At 44.2% G+C, this 20,299-nt stretch overlaps 1 protein-coding gene across 1 annotated transcript in view; it reads left to right on the top strand.

Annotated features, from left to right (window-relative positions):
- The window catches only part of EFCAB6 (EF-hand calcium binding domain 6), a 100,817-nt gene extending 91,943 nt beyond the window's left edge, over positions 1-8,874 (top strand). The window contains exons 25-29 of the mRNA XM_088525624.1: positions 155-382; positions 4,436-4,613; positions 5,445-5,629; positions 7,840-7,989; positions 8,752-8,874. Coding sequence (XP_088381750.1) covers positions 155-382; positions 4,436-4,613; positions 5,445-5,629; positions 7,840-7,989; positions 8,752-8,874 — 864 coding nt within the window. The remainder of the gene's footprint in view (positions 1-154; positions 383-4,435; positions 4,614-5,444; positions 5,630-7,839; positions 7,990-8,751) is intronic.
- The last annotated feature ends 11,425 nt before the right edge of the window (positions 8,875-20,299 follow it).

Consider the following 20,299-nt stretch of genomic DNA (forward strand, 5'->3'; position numbering starts at 1 on the left):
TCAATGAGATGGACCCTAGGATTCCTCCATTCCTAGGGGCATCTTCTCCCTTTCTTTTCAATTTGTTTTGTCATATGTTTAGTGCATACGGGGATTCTAGATTTTGGTTTTTTTAAGCTATCATTTACAAAAGTCATATTTTGCTCTCCATTAGTTTGAAAATCTTTGGAACACAGTAGATGTCAATGCTAGTGGACGGTTGAAGTACCAGGACTTTTTGAAGCAGTTCAGCTCAGAACGTGGAACGATGCCTTCGAGCACTTGCAGTACAAGCAGTTCTGCATCTTGTACCAGGCCAGTCACCACTACCACGCTGGAGTTAGAGGTATCGTCTCAGCCTGAACGTCCCAAGACATCATCTTCCCTGGGAGAGCAAAGAAAAGTAAGTGACAGACACTTTAGGAGTTTTCTGGATTTTCATTTCTGTGCATAGGCTGAAAATAATGCCTGTGAACTCAGCGAAGGCATTTCTATTAACTGCCCATGACAGCAGGCAAACAAAAGCCTCTAGCAAACACCTGTTAATAAGGGCAGTAATTTGCAAAATTGTGTTACAATGACAAAAAATGGGCCAAATGGTGCAACTCCACTTTAGTCAAAGGATTTATTTAATTTTATGCCAGTAACATACCCTGTTACTTTACTTACATCAGAGTGGTATTGCAAATACAATTTACAATAAACCTATTTAGCAGTCATTTTTTATGAGAAAAAAATAAACAGATGAAGTTTCCAAGGCTGAATAACTGCAAAAGCAGCCTAACAAATGTCAATCTGTGGTCATCTGCCAAAGCCAGGCAAGCTGGGGAGTTGCCATTTTCCAAATGGTGTTTGCTGGCCTGTCCAAAAATGTTCTCATGGCCTTGCTCTGCTTTCTGGTGGGTGACACATTGCAGCTGTTATTGGCTGATAGTCTAAAGGGCAGCAATCTGGGAGAGACAAGAGAAGTGGACTAGAATGGCAGCAGTGCTTCTTCAGATTTGCATCTGTATCTATAGTTCCTGTCAATGAATCACATGGGTCGCCTGAACGTCCATCTTCCACGAGTAGTAGAATTCACAGAAAGGTGAGGAAATCATGACAGGCATAAAAATGAAATGTCCTTCGTGTGGTTGCCCTATATTTTCCGTGTTCTTTGGCTATCTCCAAACTTACAACAGAAAAATACAATTATTCTACAATTTAGAACAATACAGTGCTCTGAACATGCTTGGATTTTTCTTCCTACTTCTGCATGAGATGTTTAGCTATTGAAAAAGAAATAATGGATTGAACAATTTAAAGAAACAGAGAGCTTGTCAGGAGGGCTCTTCTAAACAGCCCACTTGCAGCTAAATTATTGCACTACCTGTAAGTTCTTTCTTAAAAAGCAGTTAGTTACACACATCCTTCATGCTCTGACCTAATCCTTACAGAAAGCAATAGAAAACTCCTCATTACTCTCAGTGGATGCTAGATTCATAGAATCATAGAATCATAGAATGCTTAGGGTTGGAAGGGACCTCTAGAGATCATCTAGTCCAACCCCCCTGCATACGCAGGGACACCTAAAGCACGTGGTACAGGACTGCATCCAAGCGGGTTTTGAAGATCTCCAGAGAAGGAGACTCCACAACCTCTCTGGGCAGCCTGTTCCAGTGCTCTGTCACCCTCACTGTTAAGAAATTTTTCCTTAAGTTCCTATGGAATTTTTGATGTTTCAGTTTCCGGCCATTTCCTCTAGTCCTATCAGTGGCCACCACTGAAAAGAGACCATCCCCGTCCTCTGCACTCCCTCCCTTGAGGTATTTATATACACTGATTAGATCCCCTCTCAGCCTTCTCTTCTCCAGGCTGAACAGGCCCAGCTCCCTCAGCCTCTCCTCATAGGGCAGATGTTCCAGGCCCCTGATCATCCTTGTAGCCCTGCGCTGGACTCTCTCCAGCAGCTCCACATCCCTCTTGTACTGTGGAGCCCAGAACTGGACACAGTACTCCAGATGCGGCCTCACCAGGGCTGAGTAGAGGGGCAGGATCACCTCCCTCGACCTGCTAGAGATGCTCTTCTTAATGCAGCCCAGGATCCCATTGGCCTTCTTGGCCACGAGGGCACACTGCTGCCTCATGGTCAACTTGTCGTCCACCATGACACCCAGGTCTTTCTCCGCAGAGCTGCTCTCCACAAGCTCGGTCCCCAGCCTGTACTGGTGTCTGGGGTTATTCCTCCCCAGGTGCAGGACCTTGCACTTGGCCTTGTTGAATTGCATGAGGTTTTTCACCGCCCAGTTGTCCAGTCTGTCCAGGTCCCTCTGGATGGCAGCGCAGCCCTCTGGGGTATCGGCTACTCCTCCCAGTTTGGTATCATCAGCAAACTTGCTGAGGGAGCACTCTGTGCCTTCATCCAGGTCATTGATGAATAAATTGAACAGGACTGGACCAAGGACTGACCCCTGGGGGACCCCACTAGCCACAGGCCTCCAACTAGACTCTGCACCGCTGATCACCACTCTCTGGGCCCTGCCATCCAGCCAGTTCCTAATCCATCTCACTGTCCACTCATCTATCCCACACTTCCGGAGCTTGCCCAGGAGGATGTTGTGAGGGACGGTGTCAAAAGCCTTGGTGAAGTCGAGATAGACGACATCCACCGCTCTCCCCTCGTCTATCCAGCCGGTCATTTCATCATAGAAGGCTATCAGGTTAGTCAGGCAAGATTTTCCCTTGGTGAATCCATGCTGACTACTCTTGAGCACCTTCTTGTCCTCCATGTGCTTGGAGACAACGGCCAGTATGAGCCGTTCCATCACTTTTCCGGGGACGGAGGTGAGGCTGACTGGCCTGTAGTTGCCTGGGTCCTCCTTCTTGCCTTTTTTGAAGACTGGCGTGACATTGGCCTTCTTCCAGTCTTCCGGCACCTCCCCCGTTCTCCAGGATCTTTCAAAGATGATGGAGAGCGGCTTAGCTATGGCATCTGCCAGCTCCCGCAGCACTCTGGGGTGCATCCCATCAGGGCCCATGGATTTGTGGGTATCGAGGTTCCTTAGGTGCTCTCTGACCCAATCTTCCTCTACCCAGGGCAAGTCTTCCTCTCCACCAGCTTCTTCTCTTGCCTCTAGGGCCTGGGGCTCTAAAGGGCTGCCCTTGGTAAACACCGAAGCAAAGGAGGCATTGAGCAACTCTGCTTTTTCTGTGTTATTTGTAACCAAGGTGCCCATCCCGTCCTCCAGCGGACCCACGTTTTCCCTGATCTTCCTTTTGCTGTTAATGTATTTGAAGAATTTTTTTTTGTTATTTTTAACGTCCCTTGCCAGCTTGCCTTCCAGACGTGCCTTAGCTTTCCTTGTCGCATCTCTGCACTCCCTGACTACGTTCCTGTATTTCTCCCAGGGGGCCTGTCCTTTTTTCCACATTCTGTATACCGCTGCCTTCTGCTTGAGCATTGCCACAAGCTCCCGGCTCATCCACGCAGGTCGCCTGCCCCCTCTGCCTCCCTTCCTACACACAGGGATGCACTGTTGCTGGACGTGGAGAAAGTGCCGCTTGAAAACTAACCAGCTCTCTTGGGCCCCCCTGCCTTCTAGAGCACTAGCCCATGGGATTCTACCGAGGAGGTCTCTGAAGAGGCTAAAGTTGGCCCTCCTGAAGTCCATCGTCGCAAGGCTACTTACAGCCCTTCCTCCTCCTCGTTGAATCCTGAACTCCACCAACTCATGGTCACTGCAGCCGAGGCTACCCCCCACCTTCACATCTCCTACTAGGCCCTCCCTATTTGATAGCACGAGGTCCAGTAGCCCACCTCTCCTCGTCGGCTCCTCCACAACCTGCGTCAAAAAGTTATCGTCGACGCTCTGCAGGAACCTCCAGGACTGCTTATGCCTGACTGTGTTGTCCTCCCAGTTGATGTCGGGGTAGTTGAAGTCCCCCATGAGAACCAGGGCCTGTGACCGTGAGGCAACATCCAGCTGCCTATAGAAGGCCTCATCAACCTCCTCGTCTTGGTCAGGTGGCCGGTAGCAGACACCCACCACAGTGTCTCCCACATTAGCCTGCCCTCTAATCCTTACCCACAAGCTCTCAACTCGCTCATCCTCGACTCCCAGGTTGAGCTTCATGCATTCCAGTTGCTCTCTCACATAAAGAGCAACTCCACCACCTCGCCTTCCCAGCCTGTCCTTCCTAAAGAGCACAAGAGATTGGCCACTATACATCAGCCCTCCCAAAACTCATGGCTGTTGGAAAGCCCCTGGCCAGCCTGAATCTGATCCTGAGTAACTGAGTGCCCTGGCAGCACTGCATGGCAGGGTGTGCAAGGCTGCAGTGAAATCCTCAAGGAGGCACTGGGAAATATTATAAACTCCAATATGGAAGGCTAGAATTTGTCATTTGTCATTTGATGTTTTTTCTACATAGCCAACAAAGCTTGAGAAGAAAAATTATCATGATCTCTTTCTTTTAGACACCAGCATCCAGCCGTCCTCAGACAACAGCAACATGTTCTGCCCCTGTCCTTAACTGTGAACCGATAGAAAATAAGATACGCAAGAAAATCAAGCATTCCTGGAGAAGAATACTGAAAGAGTGCAAAGAGAAGGATGTCCACAAGAAAGGAGAAATCCCAGTGCCAGACTTCCTAGGTTTGTTACCATCCAATAAATGTTTTTTTCATTTTAAGATGTATTTCATTTTCTTTCTGGTGTCCTAGCCATAGGAACATCTGGTCCCTAGCAAGTGGCATCCACTGCATGACTGCTGCATCCTGCTATAACAGAACAGGACTAAATGCAGCCGTGTATGCCACACATTTGGACTCAGAATTAGCTATTCCCTGGGAAAGACCAGTTGGTATTTATGGCATATACACAGGCTGGCTGATAACCTTCCTAATATATTAGTCCTCTGTAGGACTGGGGAGATGTGAATAAATATACATTTACCAGACATTTCCCTTATGCTCTTGTATGTGCTTTATGGTGGAATCCTGGTTGCACTGATACTGGTGGCTAAGGGCCTGCTAATTTCAAAGGCCCCTGGATTTTTCCCTTGGAAGAGCTAAGCTATGCTGCTCTGCTCTCTTCTGCAGGGATGACCTTCTGTGTCTTTGTAAAGGGCATCTGCCCATGTAGTAAGACAATATGCACCTGAATAATCAATTGTAAAGCCTCGGGTATCAGAACATGTTATCAGTTTATGAGAACTTTTATCACAGTTAATATCAAGAAGTACTTCTCGAGCATTTAAAATGGCATGTTATCAATCAGCTAAAACCTTGTTCAGTGTGAATTGCCATGCCATCGTGCACATATACGTGTAGCTCTGCATAGCTTAAGGCATGCACAACGTGTTTATGCTGCAGTCACTGATGGCGTGCCTCTATATCCTCACTAAAATTTGTCAGTTGCAATGCTTGGTTATTTTTGAGAGTGACAGTTTTTTTGTTGTTTTTTTTTGCATTTCTGTTATTCTAGATATAGCAGAGAAGTTTGAGTTGGATTTAAGTGAAGACGAAGTTAAGCAAATAACAACAAAATATGATTTCAAGAATAATGGAAAATTTGCATATTGTAACTTCCTTCAGAGCTGCATCTTGTTTTTAAAGCCGAAGGAAACCTCCCTGCTACAAAGGATGATTATACAGAAGCCACAAATACCGGTATATGCAAAGCTTTTAAAAATTAAGGTTTGGGGGATTTTTTTTTTTTAATTTTGCTTCTCTCACAGAATATCTCATGGCCTGATTCTGTTGTCACCTTATACAGGAACTTTCCAACATTCTTCTATTTAATCCTATCTCCTATTTAATAATAATATTCATATGGTGTCTCCTTCAGCTACAGCATTTAACTCCTTGGGATCGTGCTCTGTCTATCCAGGGTATACGATATATTTGCTAAAACTTGGATAATAGAAATAGAAAACACGAGAGCTGAAGTTCTAGGAGACTTTTAGCTAAATCAAGTAGCAATAAAAATTGCAGTGGATATCTGACTCGTGGGACAGCTGCAGCTGGAGATACTGCCAGGGGCAGGTATTGCCTCAGCTCCACACTGGGGACAGCAAGAAAAGCTCAGAGGAAACCCTCCCTGTTAATACTGTCTAAAAAACATCTAATAGCCATGACTAGTCAGCCCACACTATGCCCTTGCAGCAACCCTGTCCACAAACTGCCATGAAAAGGCAAAGCAGTCCAAGCAAGGCTGGTGCACGTGAGCTGATCCCCTCTGCCCATGGTGCCAGCACAGGGCAGGAAAGATCAGAAGAGATGTCAAAATCTGAGTCTCCTGACCTAGAAAAGAGAGATAGGTAACTGTGCCCAGTCAAGATGTGAAGTAGAAACAGCGCCAGATTCCAAATCTGCTCATTCAGCAAACCTGCTACATTCTTAGGCTGTTTCTGACTGTGCCTAATTAGCTTAGATATGGTTAGTAGCAGCGTTTTATGGAGAAATTACATTATGGAACTGTTTTCAGCTGTGGAACTGTGGAACAGATTGCTACCAAGGTAAGAAGAGAGTGTCATTAGGAATTATCAAGTATTCACTGCCAGTAGGGAGAGTAAGGTAAAACTATTAAGTTTTGCATCAAAGAACTTCATTATCTTACATAAGGCTTCTTTTATACACAAATGTGATGCTGTAAAATTCTATCCCAGTACGCTGGGATGCATAAAGCAGTAATTTTTAAGTCCCTGTGCTGTAGTCTCAAATAATTTTTGTTTTATTTATTCTATTCAGGAAGCATAGTGAAGAGCTCGATCCATGTTCTGAGCATCTTTATAGAATGTAATATTCAAAGTGAAATTTCCTCATAGATTGCTCAGCCCATTCCACCTAATAAGTATACAGACATACATCAAAAGGAATAATAAAAACAAATAAAACCTTTTTTTTTTTTGCAGCAGGCACAACTCTTTCTCAAAAGCATGAGAGAATCAGTATTCTGGGTGGCAGGTAGCAGATGAGTAAAAGCAACAGTACATTTCCTCCACACCGAGACATTTGTAGAGATGCCAGTGGCTTGAGCAACTGGCACAAATGGGGACTGTTGACTTAACCCTATTGCTATAATAATACCAGGAGAGTATGGAGAGAGGTAGAGATGGAGCTGTAGCAGAGAGGGCACTACAGGAGACCAAGACCCTGTAGGATGATTGAGGCTTGCTGAGTTTTCCCCAAGTCCCTTACCCTTACAACTCAAGTCTTACTGCATGGTACAAGTGGAATGAATTTTGCCATAATCAGTAGTTTCACACTTCATGTGTTCAAGGTTCAACAATGTAACGACTTCAGCAAGGCTAACACAAAAGAGACAACACTTCCCAATAAAACTGACTCCGTGTTCCAAATATCAAGCTGTAGAAATGTTCAAAAATTGGTCACAAGGTATTTTATGTGTGAGGAAAAACATACATTGGTGTTTTGTTTTTCTTAAATAGTCTACTGCTCCTACAGTTGGCTTATGCATTCAGTCATTTTATAGCAAGAAATTCGCTCTAAAAAATGAACACCTCAGAGAACTGTGAATGACTGAGAGTTGAAACAAGGACAAGTATAATATGTGTGAAAACACTGAGATCTTAGAAGAAATAACATTGCCCTCAGAATCAGATTCAAATAATAAAAGTTAGGATTTTGACTGTGATTAAGTAAATATACCGTCTACACTTCCCAATATTTTTAAAATGTTATAGATTAAATAAATCTTGTGTAAGCAATATCTTGCAATAACTTGTATACGGGTATGCAGTGGCCTGTCACAGTTTTGGTCACAGTTTCGTTCTGCCACCTTTTCATTCTGCGTTACCGTCGTGCCCGGTTGTGTTCCTGGTATTAGTAAGTGCTGGTCTTTCTCCCAACTTTGCCAGCTGAGTCCTGGACCACAAACCACAGCGTTCTTCAGTGCAATGCTGAGAATTCAACCCCAAATCCTGCACTGCTGGAGACCAATGAGGCGAACCTTTAAATCCTATGATGAAAGTCGGACCGGATTGTTAAATATTCCAGATTTTAGACAAGTAAGCTTCACTTATCAAATAACAGTTGGCCAATTACAGTAGTCTAATACAAGCCTCCTAACTGAAAGTTTACTTGGCAGAGCATTGGCGGCGGGACATTTAAATCTGTTGACGTGCTGCAAAATGCACTGGGTGGAATTTTTGAAAGAGGCAGGTGTCCGGCTTCGCTTTTGGCATCTGCTGAACCAGATGCTCCGTGGCCAAGTTGGGTTCTCATGGAAGAGTTGAGCACAAGCACCTGGAGGCTGAGTATTTGTCTCAGGAGCATTAAAAGCCCAGAGTGCCCATGGACATTACTACTGTGCATACATTTATTTGAGAGACTGGATCACTCCTTCTGTTATTCTGAATGCAAAGACTGCAGATCATTCAAGGAGGGTAGAAAAGATGATTTTTCTATCTCTTGGTCCCATCTGTTTATAGTAATGAAAGTCTTTTAAATATGGACTTTCTGTAAATGAGCGTCAAGGCACGGGGGTGCTACCCATTTCCAAAATGCTTTCTTTACCCACATGACATTTAGCTAGTGGGCAAAAGCCTTGTATATGCGGGTTTTTGGGAATGCATCCCATGGAGACAATATCAGCATTGGAAAACTAAGAGATAATAGGGAGAGTTTGAATTTCAGATACTCTGAGAAACCTGAGTAGAGCTGAACCATGAAGCTATTTTTAAAGAAATTTTAGCAACATAAACTGTTTTTTTTTTTCCTTTGCTAATCCACAGCACTGGAATCAGTTGTATGATTTCTGTCTTTTGCAGGTTCTTCGTGAGTACAGCATTAACCTAACTGAAGAAGAGTTATTTAACATCTTGGAATATTATGATAAAAATCTGTCTTCAAAAATATCCTATAATGATTTTCTCCGGGCATTTTTGCAGTAGGATTTAGTTAAATGCAGAAAGCTATAGATAAAAAGAGTGACTGATTTATATTTTAAAATTTCAAACTAATAAATTAATTGAGTATGGCTTTTTTTTGTATCTATTCATTAGAAACCTCAAAATACTTAACAATTCTGACAGAGTGGTCCTGTGTTGTGGATTAAATCTACATAGTGAGGGAATTAATTCTGCATAATCCATTTATCAAAAGAGAAAAAGACAACAATTAGCAATGTCAAAATAATGCTTCCTAAGACATATCAAAAAGCATTGCATTTAAGCAAGCTTTTTTTTTAATGCATTTTATTAATGGCACACTCTAACTTCAGTAAAAAGGGTTACAAGACATACTATTCAATTTCCTCAATTGTAGTTTTCGGAATATATTACTTTTCTCTTTCCTTACTCAAAAAAAATTGTCCTGTCCACAACCTTTTCCTCTACTTGATCATGCAGTGCCATATTTGTATTGCCAATGACATTACATGCTAACCTCAATGGCCTTTGAAATTCGAGCAGCTGCCAAATGTGCATGGACGTGCCACATTCTTCTGTTAAAAGTATTCTTCTGCACCCTTCAGTATGTTTGAAAAAAATAAGCTACTTTGCTAATCAGCTTTGACTTCTTAACTGCAGAGGTGCATTCCCAGTGCTAGCCTTGAGGTTTATTTTTTAAGAATAATACATAATTTTATATAGTAAACAGTAAATGGTAAGTAAAACCTCTGGTGAGATTCCCCCATTCAGAGAAGTTATGCTTGAATATCTTGTGAGATACTTTGATCTTGACAAGGAAATTAAAAGATAATTGTTTTGCCTGTTGAACTGTTGTGATAATTAAAGGATATATGATCATTAGAGTCTGCTTCCTGGGATTATATCAACACTTAAAACACTTACTTACCTTCTCTGAAGAATTGTTAGATAATTGTATCACTTTCTGGTTCTTGAATTAGTTTTCATCGGTGCAGTGGAAAGCCCTGTCCCCATTGCCTGCATACATTTGCTCTGGTTTGTTCTCCCAAGTAGCAAATAAAGCTAAGGCAACAAAAAAACAATCAACAAAAAAAAGGGGAGCAAGTTACAAATATATGTGTATGTGTGTATGTGTGTGTGTGTGTGTACATATATATATCTAGAAGCATATAGTCATACATACACCATATATAGAAAAATTACTTATTAAAGCCATGATGAAATGGGAAAGAGCAAAGAAATGGAGTCTTGGTTTTATTTTTAATATTATTTCTAATGAAGTTGTAAACTATTGCTATGATTCCCTGTGAGAACACGAGAACACTTCAATATATACCTTTTTGAGAAGATACTTCATTGTATTTGGAACTTTTCTGGAGATTTTTATATGACTTTTTGAAAAAATAAGGCATTGATGAGGTTTTAGGCTACACTTGGAGGTGTGCAGTGTGGATGGTCTTTGTTTTGTTTCTCCTATAGCTTTTAAGATGCATGTAAGTCATATGCTCGTATAAAACAAGTGCATCTGGATGCTTAGCTAGACATCTTTTCCAAAACTGTTGGAAAACTAGTTCCATTAATAGAAGGGAATATTTTAAAAATGCGCATGTTTTAGCACATAACTAAAAGGGACTGACCTTGATCCACTTGCCCGAAGGGAGAAGACTGTGTCTGAATGAGGCAGATATTCTCAACTGCCCCCGAACTCCCTGAGGTAACATCAGCCAGTCCCAAGGGGAGGTCTCCGGTGTCCTAGGGCATCCCAAACCACCCAGGGTAAATATATTTCAGCAACTGGGTTGAGCCCAAGAGCATTTCTGTGAGATCCTGATAATCTGCCGTTGTGTCAAGGCACCTGCTGCCTCCAGGAGAAGTGACGCTGCAACGAGGGCGTTTCTGGATTTCTTGACATGTCACACCAGAGGATTTTTCATTAGTTCAGCTGGCAGGAGTACGAAATCCAACAACTCCAAAGGGATTAAAGAACAATCTTTTTGCTGTACAAACAAATCAAATCACGCTGGGTTTTTTAGTGCGTTTAGTGAGTTGGCACTTGCCAACTGTTTATCCAGTCTCAAAAAACAAACTGAATTTCAGCTGCCAGCTTTTTGAAATAATCTAGGTAACTTTTCCCATTAAAATTGCCAACTGCTAGACATAACTGAATAAACTTCATAACAGAAAAGTGGGGTGTTTTTGTAACCACTATCCGTAAGGAACGGTCAGCTGCCTGGCAGTGACTGGCTGTCAGCGACGCCAGTTGGTTTTCATGAAGCGGTAGATAATGTCAACGGGCCACAACCTTAGCCCGTGCTAATGCTCTCCTGCCGCTCTGTGTCGGCACTGAGGCAGTTATAAATAAAAACATGGAGGGGAAGCAGCACATTTCACTTCAGAGCAGATGACAGGGATCCCGGGCCTGCTCCGGGGACCTCCCTGGTTTTTGCTGTTCCAGGGGCCGCAGTAGATGGCCCAGGCGCTCTGGACCCGCTGCATGAGAGGTGCCGCGGCCGGGCCGGCCCAGCGCCCTCACCCTGCGGAGCCGAGCGGAGGGTGTAGGGACGGGCCTGAGCCTCGAGCGCGTTCTCACACTTCCCTCCCAGGCGATCCTCACACATGCGCTAGGAAGGCCGGCGTTTCCCTTACATGTGTTTCCACTTCTATTAGACACTTACGCACCCCAACTGGTCTGAAAACCCCTACACATATGGGGACCTCCTCAAAGAGGCCCTCGAGGGCTGCAGCAGCCCTGTGCAGGGAGGAGCCCTCGGGGCAGCCAGCCCGGCTGGCAGGAGGGGCTCACAACAGCCAAGCACCTGAGGCCTTCCCGGCGATTAGAATACAACATAGCTACCCTTGGCTGCACAGAAAGTGGATTTCGTATTAATTAGACAACCAAGAGGAGAGAGTGTCTTTCACGCTCCTACTGCGCCTCCTCCCCGCACCTTCCCCCGCAGCTTCCCCTCAGCGCGGGGGGAGCTCCTGGAGCTGCAGACTTGCAGCAGGAGCACGTGCTGCTCACAGCCCGTCCTCGAGCCCACCGGGGCTGCTTGCGCTCCTTAACCCGCTGCGAGAGAAAGGAGCGAAAGGGAAGTCAGGATTGAAGTTAGTCAGTGAAGGGGAGGAAGAGGTTTGTGGTCTGTGGGAGCTGTTTCTATTCTAGGGCTTGGCATGAAGCCTGCGAGACCAGAAATAACCCCCTCCGCACTCGGGGCATGGAGAGAGGACGGACTGAAGGAGGCATAGGGGTGCGAGAGGAAGGAAAGAAAGGAGAGATCCACAGGATCAGTGCTGGCTACCTGCTGGGTCTGCCATAAAGCCTGCAAGAGCAGAAAAAGAACGTATTTAGGAAAAGAAGCTTCTTGTTCAGAGGAGGCATTTCATTTGTTTGATTAAGGCACTACCGTGTGAAGTATCTATATGCAATTACTGTTTTTATCGAGATCATACAGAGCAGGTCATGACTAGAAAGGATGCTCCAAACTTGGCAAAATGAAAATCAAATTTAAAAAATCTATTTTCAAAAAAAAAATCTATTTTCCAAATTTTTCTATACTGCTGTTGTACAATGCAGAAAAAGCATTATGCTGTGAAAAGAGACATAAAAAGAATTTTGTATTATATCAATACTTAAAATATGCAAATATGATTTCTTCACAGTGTCCCAAAATTATGCTTGGCATGAATTCTTAGCAACAAAACCAATCTCATCATCTTCAAATAAGCAGGTATAACACGCTGCTCAAACAGCCGTAGAAAAGCCTCACCGCAGCTCTGGGAGCATCCAGATTGCATCTTTGATGTAGACAGGTTTTTAATAGGAAAGAGAAGAAAGTTGTCCTGAACATCAACTTGTGCTGGGATGAGGGTGCCCTGGCAGCCCTGAGGCTGCTTCCAGGCACAAGTTTCATCAGCAGCTCCAGAGCCCTGGGATTATCCCGAGGCTGCAGCTGGCTGCAGTTGAATCTCACCTGCGCTGGTGTCAGTCTGTCCCTGGCCGAGATTATCGAAAATAAAGACTGAAAAGCAGGATAACGCTGGAGTTTCACTGTGCTGCAGATATCCTTTGCATCTACTTTCAGTGCTGCTGCATTTACAGAGTATTTCATTTAATCAGCAATGCCCTGTGACTACTTCAGCAGATATATTCCCGCACGGGTATGTGAATCGGACCTGTGAATCGGCACTTTATTTCCTTCTCTGCTGCAATCAGTTTTCCCAAAAAGTAGTGGCTCTTTCCGCCCGCTTTGGAGCGAGTGCGGCAGCGGAGTTTCACCCGAGGAGCAGCGCATCCTGCTCCCTGCAGAATTCCCATCTTGCACATTTGAGTAATGCTGAAACCGCTCTAATTAACATTTTTAATTTGCATTTTAATTGCCTGCCAGGGTGTGGAATGACATGGCTGGATAAAGGCAGGTTTGTCTGAGTGGCGGTGGCTTGTGCAGTCCCAGCAAGATGGGAGCCTTCCTGGTCAGCAGTCCCTTTGCCAACATCCCCGGTGTTGAGCAAGGGCCTCATCCCCTGCCCAGCAGGATGAATTGGAAGGGCTTGTTGGTTTGTTTTGCCCATGAATGAATTTCCCATAACTAACTTTTTTCAGCAAAACAAAATAGTTACTAGATTTTCACCTGTAACCATTTTCTTGGGTCCCTGTGGTGTCACCTCCAACTTCTCAAAATCATTTTTGAGTCAGTGCAGAAGGGAGATGTTTTCAAATTGCAGCCAGAGGAAAGACAGGTTCCTTACTGCTGCTTTGCACATCAAATTGCTGCACTAGCTCTTCTGGCCATGCAGAGCCACTTCTGAACCCTGGTTAGTGCCCTGCTTTCCAAGGCAGAGCCACTATGGCCCATGTCCCTTGAGCCTGGAGATAGGACTTTGATATGGCCATATTGAAATGTAGATTAATTTGTTAATTTGTTGTCATCATTGTCTTAAACAAACAAACAAACAAAACTAGACAGCAGCATAGCTGTGCTCCTTCCTGTTCAGTATTTCCTCTCTTCTGATATTTGAATTGTCTGTAAAATGTTTCAGTAACACTTGTGGGGCAAGAAGGGTTTTCCAGAGCCAGATCTAGCAACTAAATCATGTCAGATAAGGAACCCATACCTTATAGCCACTTAAAGATGATTCTTCATTTAATTATATCAGTTAGGTGATTTTTAATTCATTTAATGTGTGCAATGTTGGATTTATATCATTGCCGTTTCCTACTCAAAATACTGTGCAATGGTGCCAACTTATTTGGCTTAACAGAAGACTATTACCTTAATGCTATTTCATTTGCCATCTGAACTTGTAATCTCATAAAAAGATATCAAATTAGTCTGAGAAGATGCATTCTACTTAAACCCACCTTGATTAGCATTTGATTTTATTAGCCTCTTTTTATTCTTTATTACTCAAGTCTCTTGCAATCAATCCCATCACTACTTTTTTTTTTGAGGATCAAAGTCACGCTAACACTGACTCACTTTGACCTGTCTGTTTCCCTTTTTCAAGATATTGGCACAAAATCGGATTTCTCTGGGCTGCTGGGACTACTCTCATGTCCTAACACGTCTGAAAAACCATTACTAGGAGTTTGCAAACTCCTCCGCTGATTTCTTGGATAATCTCAGATGCAAAGTTGCTGATTTAAAATATGTGGTAATTGCTGTTTAATGTACTCTTCCATAACTTATGGGCTGGAAAGTACTTGCTCATCAACACTGTATAATGTCCCACTATCACTGGGCCATTTTGCCTGTGCACAACAAAAAATTTCATTGTAAAATCCACCTTTTTAATAATACTGTTGATGAATCGCCCATTTCCATTTAACGTTGCATTTTATACATTACCATTTCAAGCTATCGATATCTCTGTTTAATTTTGTATCCTGTGTGAATATTTAAGAAAAATTTCCCCTTTCATCAGTTTCTCACACATCTTTTTTTTAGATCTGTTTTTCTTTCAAAACCGGTTTGGTTTTACTTTTGCTTGATTTTTAGTTTTGGGGTTTTTTTGAAAACAAGTTTGGCTTGCTTTCTGGGTTCTGGGACTGTTTGGCAAATTTTCTTAAGCAGTTTGCAAAAGCCATTGGTGTTTCCCTGTTTAAATGTGTTTTTCTCCCAGCTGACCTGTTAAATTTCAGTTTTGTGAAATCATTCTTTTTAAAACACAAAGATCTTTTTTTCTGAATTGTTACATCTCCTTTATTGCATTTTATTTTCATGTAATAAATTTGGCCATGGTTGCTGGTACACAGTATCTTTATTTTTTGCTTAGGTATTTTAGTTCTGTGAAGAAGTTCACCTTATCCCAGATGAGATGTAATGTAGATGTTGTCCCTCTTCAAAATAGCATTTTTTTTCTTGTTAGAAAGTTGTGATCCAGGAATTGTAGAAATGCTGGCATGCTGGTATTTATGATTTATACCCTCTGGACTGAACTTCCTCATGATGATGAGTGCAGGGCATTTTGCAGACATTGTTGGTAAGTGCTGAGGTAGTCACCCTCTAAGTGTGCTTTAAGGGTGCACAGTAAAGCAACTAGTAGGCTCCCACGAGCCTTAGCTTTGGGCTCCCATATTGTAGTCAACTGACTTCACAGTTGACAGTGACACCGTGTTATACTGTGAGCTGGTTTTGTTTCCCTTTTTCCTAGTTGAGGGTTTCTAAAGAGATTATAAACAACTTCATCATCATTCCTGTCATGTGTGTCATCTCATTAGGTTTCATTAATACCAGCTAGTTCAAATGCATGTTTCTAAACAAGCAATTTCTATTCTCTGCATTTATTACTCGGGCTTTTTAATCTTGATATCTAATCAATGTATGAATTTCAGCACAGTGCAGTCTTTGTCTCTGCCAAATGCTGCCAACACAAAGACTAGGTAGGGCGTACTAGACCATGTAAGGGCTGCTGGTTCCTTCTCTTCATACCCTTCTGCTGTTACCTGAATCCCTCCTTACTACTCCAGCCACGGAGGAAGAGCTGTACAAACTGCACAGCTTTTCTGGTGTCTTAAAAACCCAGTTCCTTTAACTTATGCCTCTTGCCTAAGCAACATTTTCAGTTTCAAGTCCTTGTGTCTTCCCATTTCCTTCATTTCTCTCCAAGAAGAGATGGATGCTTTGGATGCTTTTCTCTGGCCACCTGTTTTGAGCAGAGTTTTAACAAAGCTGTGTGGGTGTCTTCTGGCTTCGTGATCTTATCCGAGTCTTCCTTTGGGTTGTGACTTGCAGTTCACCACCCCTTCGCTAGCCAATCCCTTGGACAATCTTTTCCTCCTCCACAGTAACAGGGGTCAGTCTCCTCTAATTCTATCTTTTTCTCTTTCTTTCTAGTATCTAGTGAGAGGACACTTTCTGCATTTCCCTGTCTCAGTACCCAAATTTTTTATGCTTGCATCATGGCAATAGCAAAAACTGAGTACCATATTTATCTATCAACCAAGGGTAATCACCAACTGGAGAACATTTAAAGCAAAATACTCCAAAGGAAAAGAAGAAAAAAAAAGGCAAAAACAAACAAAAACCTTTTTGCTTGCTATAGTTCTAATTCCTTCATTTGGTGCAAATAGATACAAAAGCAAATGCTCTGAACATATGCATCTCTTACAGAAATAAAACCCCACAAAGGGATGCTTATGTGTGCAATGCTGGGGAGTTGTTCTGCATGGAAGACCTTGTCCCCTGAGAAGCTGGCATGCCCCTTGGAAAACAGTAATGGAAATAAAATGTAAGAGGACTGTAAATTCAGGCATAACGAGCAGAATCTCACCACGCCGTGATCAGAGCCCTCACAGAACGGACGGGGCGCTTTGCGCGTGCTCGCTAAACGCAGCGAGCCCAGAGCTCCTCTGGGACGCGCCAGCTCAGGTGGGGAGGGCCGCGCTGCAGAAGGGGATGCGGCTGCTCTGGAAAACAACCCCCGGAATTGCTTAGGCCTCGGATGCAGCCGTCCTCTTAGGATGCTCTTGCCCCTAATCTTGGAGTTAAATTTTGGCTGAAGTCAGTGCTTTTACTTCCATTGGCTTAAACATTGGAAGGAAATAGGAGATTGTTTTTATCCAATACACATTTCTTCAGAGTAGATTCTGCTGCTGCTGTTTGCTACCATTTCTTCTTTCTTCTTTCTCATAACAACTAAAGTAAATCCAATCATTGCAGTGAAGTTGTCGGCATTACTCTCCTAGAGGGAAAGCAGCAGGCACGAGCATTTTGCTGTCGCTCCTTAAGCGCATTGCATTTACGTACTTGTTTGGTGGTTCCAAGATAATTTCGCAACTAGTTGGAAGGTTTCTATGGGATGGGACAAATGTGAAGAGGTTAAAAAAAACGCTTCTGCACACGGTTCAACATTTGGTGCTGGGATGGGAAAATCAAACTAACCCCCCTGGAAAGACAGCGGGAACTCGGCTCCCTGCCTAGCTCAAAAACAGAGATCTCATCGTTGCAGCTGTGTAATGAGCTGCACTAGTGCTCAGAGCCAGAGCCCCCCGGCAGATCTAGAGATGGGTGATGGAGCAGCTTCATCATAGCTCATTGGGTAGATTGTTCGTGTTTCTATGATTTATGACTTCCTTACTAAGTTGTCTTATGTGTTTGGAGAAACAAGAGTTTCCAGAACTGGGATGAGGTTGAGTTGTGTTTAATGCTGCAGAGCTGCAGTTCTGACAAGTCTCATGACCGTGTGGTAATAAATGTGATTAATTATTGTCATGGACATCCAGGGAACTGCATAGGTAACCCCTCACCATTAAAATACATGCATATTGCAAGTATACACAGGCAAATGCTGGGAAAATAGCCCAGCACTGTGACGGCCGGGGTAGCAAACGTGGGACGTCACAGGGACGCGGTCCGACCCGCGGCTGGGCGCCGTGGTTCCCGCGGGTCCCCGTGCGAGCAGCACAGTGTGGCCAAGAGGCAGCGGCAAAAGAAACTCCATCAGCAGCCAACACACGTCCTGGCTACGCAGCTCGTGTTGCATTTGCACTATCAGGTAACAGATGCAGTCGGAACGGCTGCGCTAGGCGGGAGCCTTATAAAACTGTAAAACCAATATAAATGCGCTTTTAATCGCCTACTCCATTTAAATTGTTTTATCCTGTGCAAAATTCATTATTTCTGGGAAATTTGGCCCAAGCTGTTGCAGTAGTTGGTAAAGTTTGCAGAAACCTATGAAATTTTAGCTTGCAGCAGCAGCCACCGGGGGAGGTCACCGCTCAGCCTGGCTGGAGCGTCCCCGTTGAGCCAGGCAAACCTGCCGGGTCGCTGGTTCCTTCCGTGCCCTCTGCACAAGGCCGCGATCGGCCGCATCGCAACGGTGCAACCACCAGCGCCCTCCCGCTCCGCAACGCGCCCAGGCTCCGTGCGCACGGACCGGGCGAGCAGGAGAGAAGAGGGTCGTGAAGGGGCCACCCAAGCCGGGGGCCAGGCCAGGGCTGGGACGAAGGGGTTTACGTGGAGGCCCGAGCGCACACGGTGGCTGCAAAAAGAAGGTCCCGTTTGTTGATTTTGCGTTTTTAAGACTTTATTTGTCTAACATGCTTGACCAAAAATTACAACAACAATCAAGTTATGCCAAAATGATTAAATAACCTTTTAAGCTTTCATACGTCAAGTACTTTAAATGTTATTTTGAAGTAACAGCTGCTTTCATATCTTTTATTTTTTTATTCCACATAAAAATACACAGTATTTTGAAGATACCTTAGGAAAAATTATTTTTAAGAGAATAGTTTACGGTCAACATAGAAATTTCATCGAGGCTAATAAAAGGCCCTCTTCCCCTCACTTTAGCATTTTAGTACCTTAAGTGCCATGAGTGAATGTAAACATTTCAGACTTCTTTAACATACAGCCAATTTCCTGCCACATTTGTTCCAAAATACCTCGAATTGCAACTCGCCGAGACACTTTTATTCCACAACGTGCTGTTGTTCATCTTCCCAAAGACAGCGGCTGCCACATTAGACTATGAATTTCGGCTCTCGCTGATTTAGGAACCGCTCCTGCCGCTTCCCCACCAGCAGCCTGTGCAGAGCAGCTCCTTGAGACACTCCCCTAATGCCGGGAGCAGCGCGAGGGCTTCTCGGCTTGGGAAAACGCCACCAATTTGCTCAGCTCCCAGGTCCCTGACGGGCTTAGAGGAAGGACAGGTCTGTGCCGTGTCGTGGACTCTGGTTCTGGCAGCTCTAGAGCGGGAATTCGTCATGGGGTTGGATCTCCCTGCTCCCAGGAGGAGGAGCTTTCGCTTGTCGGAGACGGAGTGTTTCGGCCTCCACCTCACACGGATCTGAGGCTGCTAGGCCTGGTTTTCAGAAACAGGTGTTTTAAATTGCAAGTGCCTCTGAACTGCTATTTGAGGCTCACAGATGAGGCTAAGAGTAGGATACACAACGGTGGGGCCTGCATGTGCAAGACAGGCGCACACAGGGACAGCGCGGTGATCTGCCTCGCGTGTGGGACGCAGGCTGGAGCAGACGCAGCCAGCCCCAAATGCAGGATGTCCGCACTCAGGGTACAGCTCTTAAAATTCCCTCTGTTAAGGCAAAAAGGGCTCCTTTCACTTTATTTGAGCTTGGGGAAGTTTGACAGCGCAAGGCAGCCGCCCGGGGCCTGGGGGCGTTTGAAGCTGCGCACGTCCTCAGCACTTGCTGCACTTGGCCACCACAGGGCTGTGCGAGGAGAGAGGTGCCCAAACGCTGCCACAGAGGCCATGGAGCTTCTCCGGGGAGGAAATCGCCTCCGGGACATCCCATCACCTCCGACTCGGGCCAGACTCAAACCAGTAATCGCATCGCAGGCTGCATCGCCCAGCAACTGGTTTTAAACAAAAAGTCCCATTGGGTTTTACTTAAAATACTGAAAATAATTGGGCTGTTTTTTTTTTTCTTTTTACATACAATCACACATCGCCTTAGCATATGAAAACACAATTATGCTTTTGTCTTTTTTTTTTTTTAAGGGAAATGTCATCCTTTTTCACAGGTGAGGCCAGGTTACAAATTCCTGAGTTTATACTGCACTTAACACAGTCTCCCTTCTTCAACGTTGAGCTGTTTACAGCATTCCGGCAATATGCACCATTTCCCTCACCATCTGCAATGCCAGATGCAGTAAAACTTCATTTCAGTGCAGTGAATTAGGGCCTCTCTTGCACTGGTTTTGAAAAGATGTGAAGACGTAGGCCTGGAGGACGTGGAAGGACAGCTTTCCTCCGGTGACCGGTCATTCGTGCACTGTCCTATACACACATTTGCTGTGTTAATTAAGGGGAAACATCTTCACCACCACTTTTCTTTCACCAAGAGCTCACTGGGAAACGAGGAAATCCTAGTCTAAACCCTTATGTTTAAACTTTCATAAAGAAACACTCCTTTGAAAGACAAGGTTCTGTTTTAATAAGTCCAATATAATGTGTGGTATATACAAAAGTCCCTACTTGATATATA

This window comes from Tinamus guttatus, unplaced genomic scaffold, assembly GCF_059628265.1.
Source record: "Tinamus guttatus ecotype Peru unplaced genomic scaffold, ASM5962826v1 Tinamus_guttatus_pri_ptg000229l, whole genome shotgun sequence".
Taxonomy (NCBI): Eukaryota; Metazoa; Chordata; class Aves; order Tinamiformes; family Tinamidae; genus Tinamus; species Tinamus guttatus.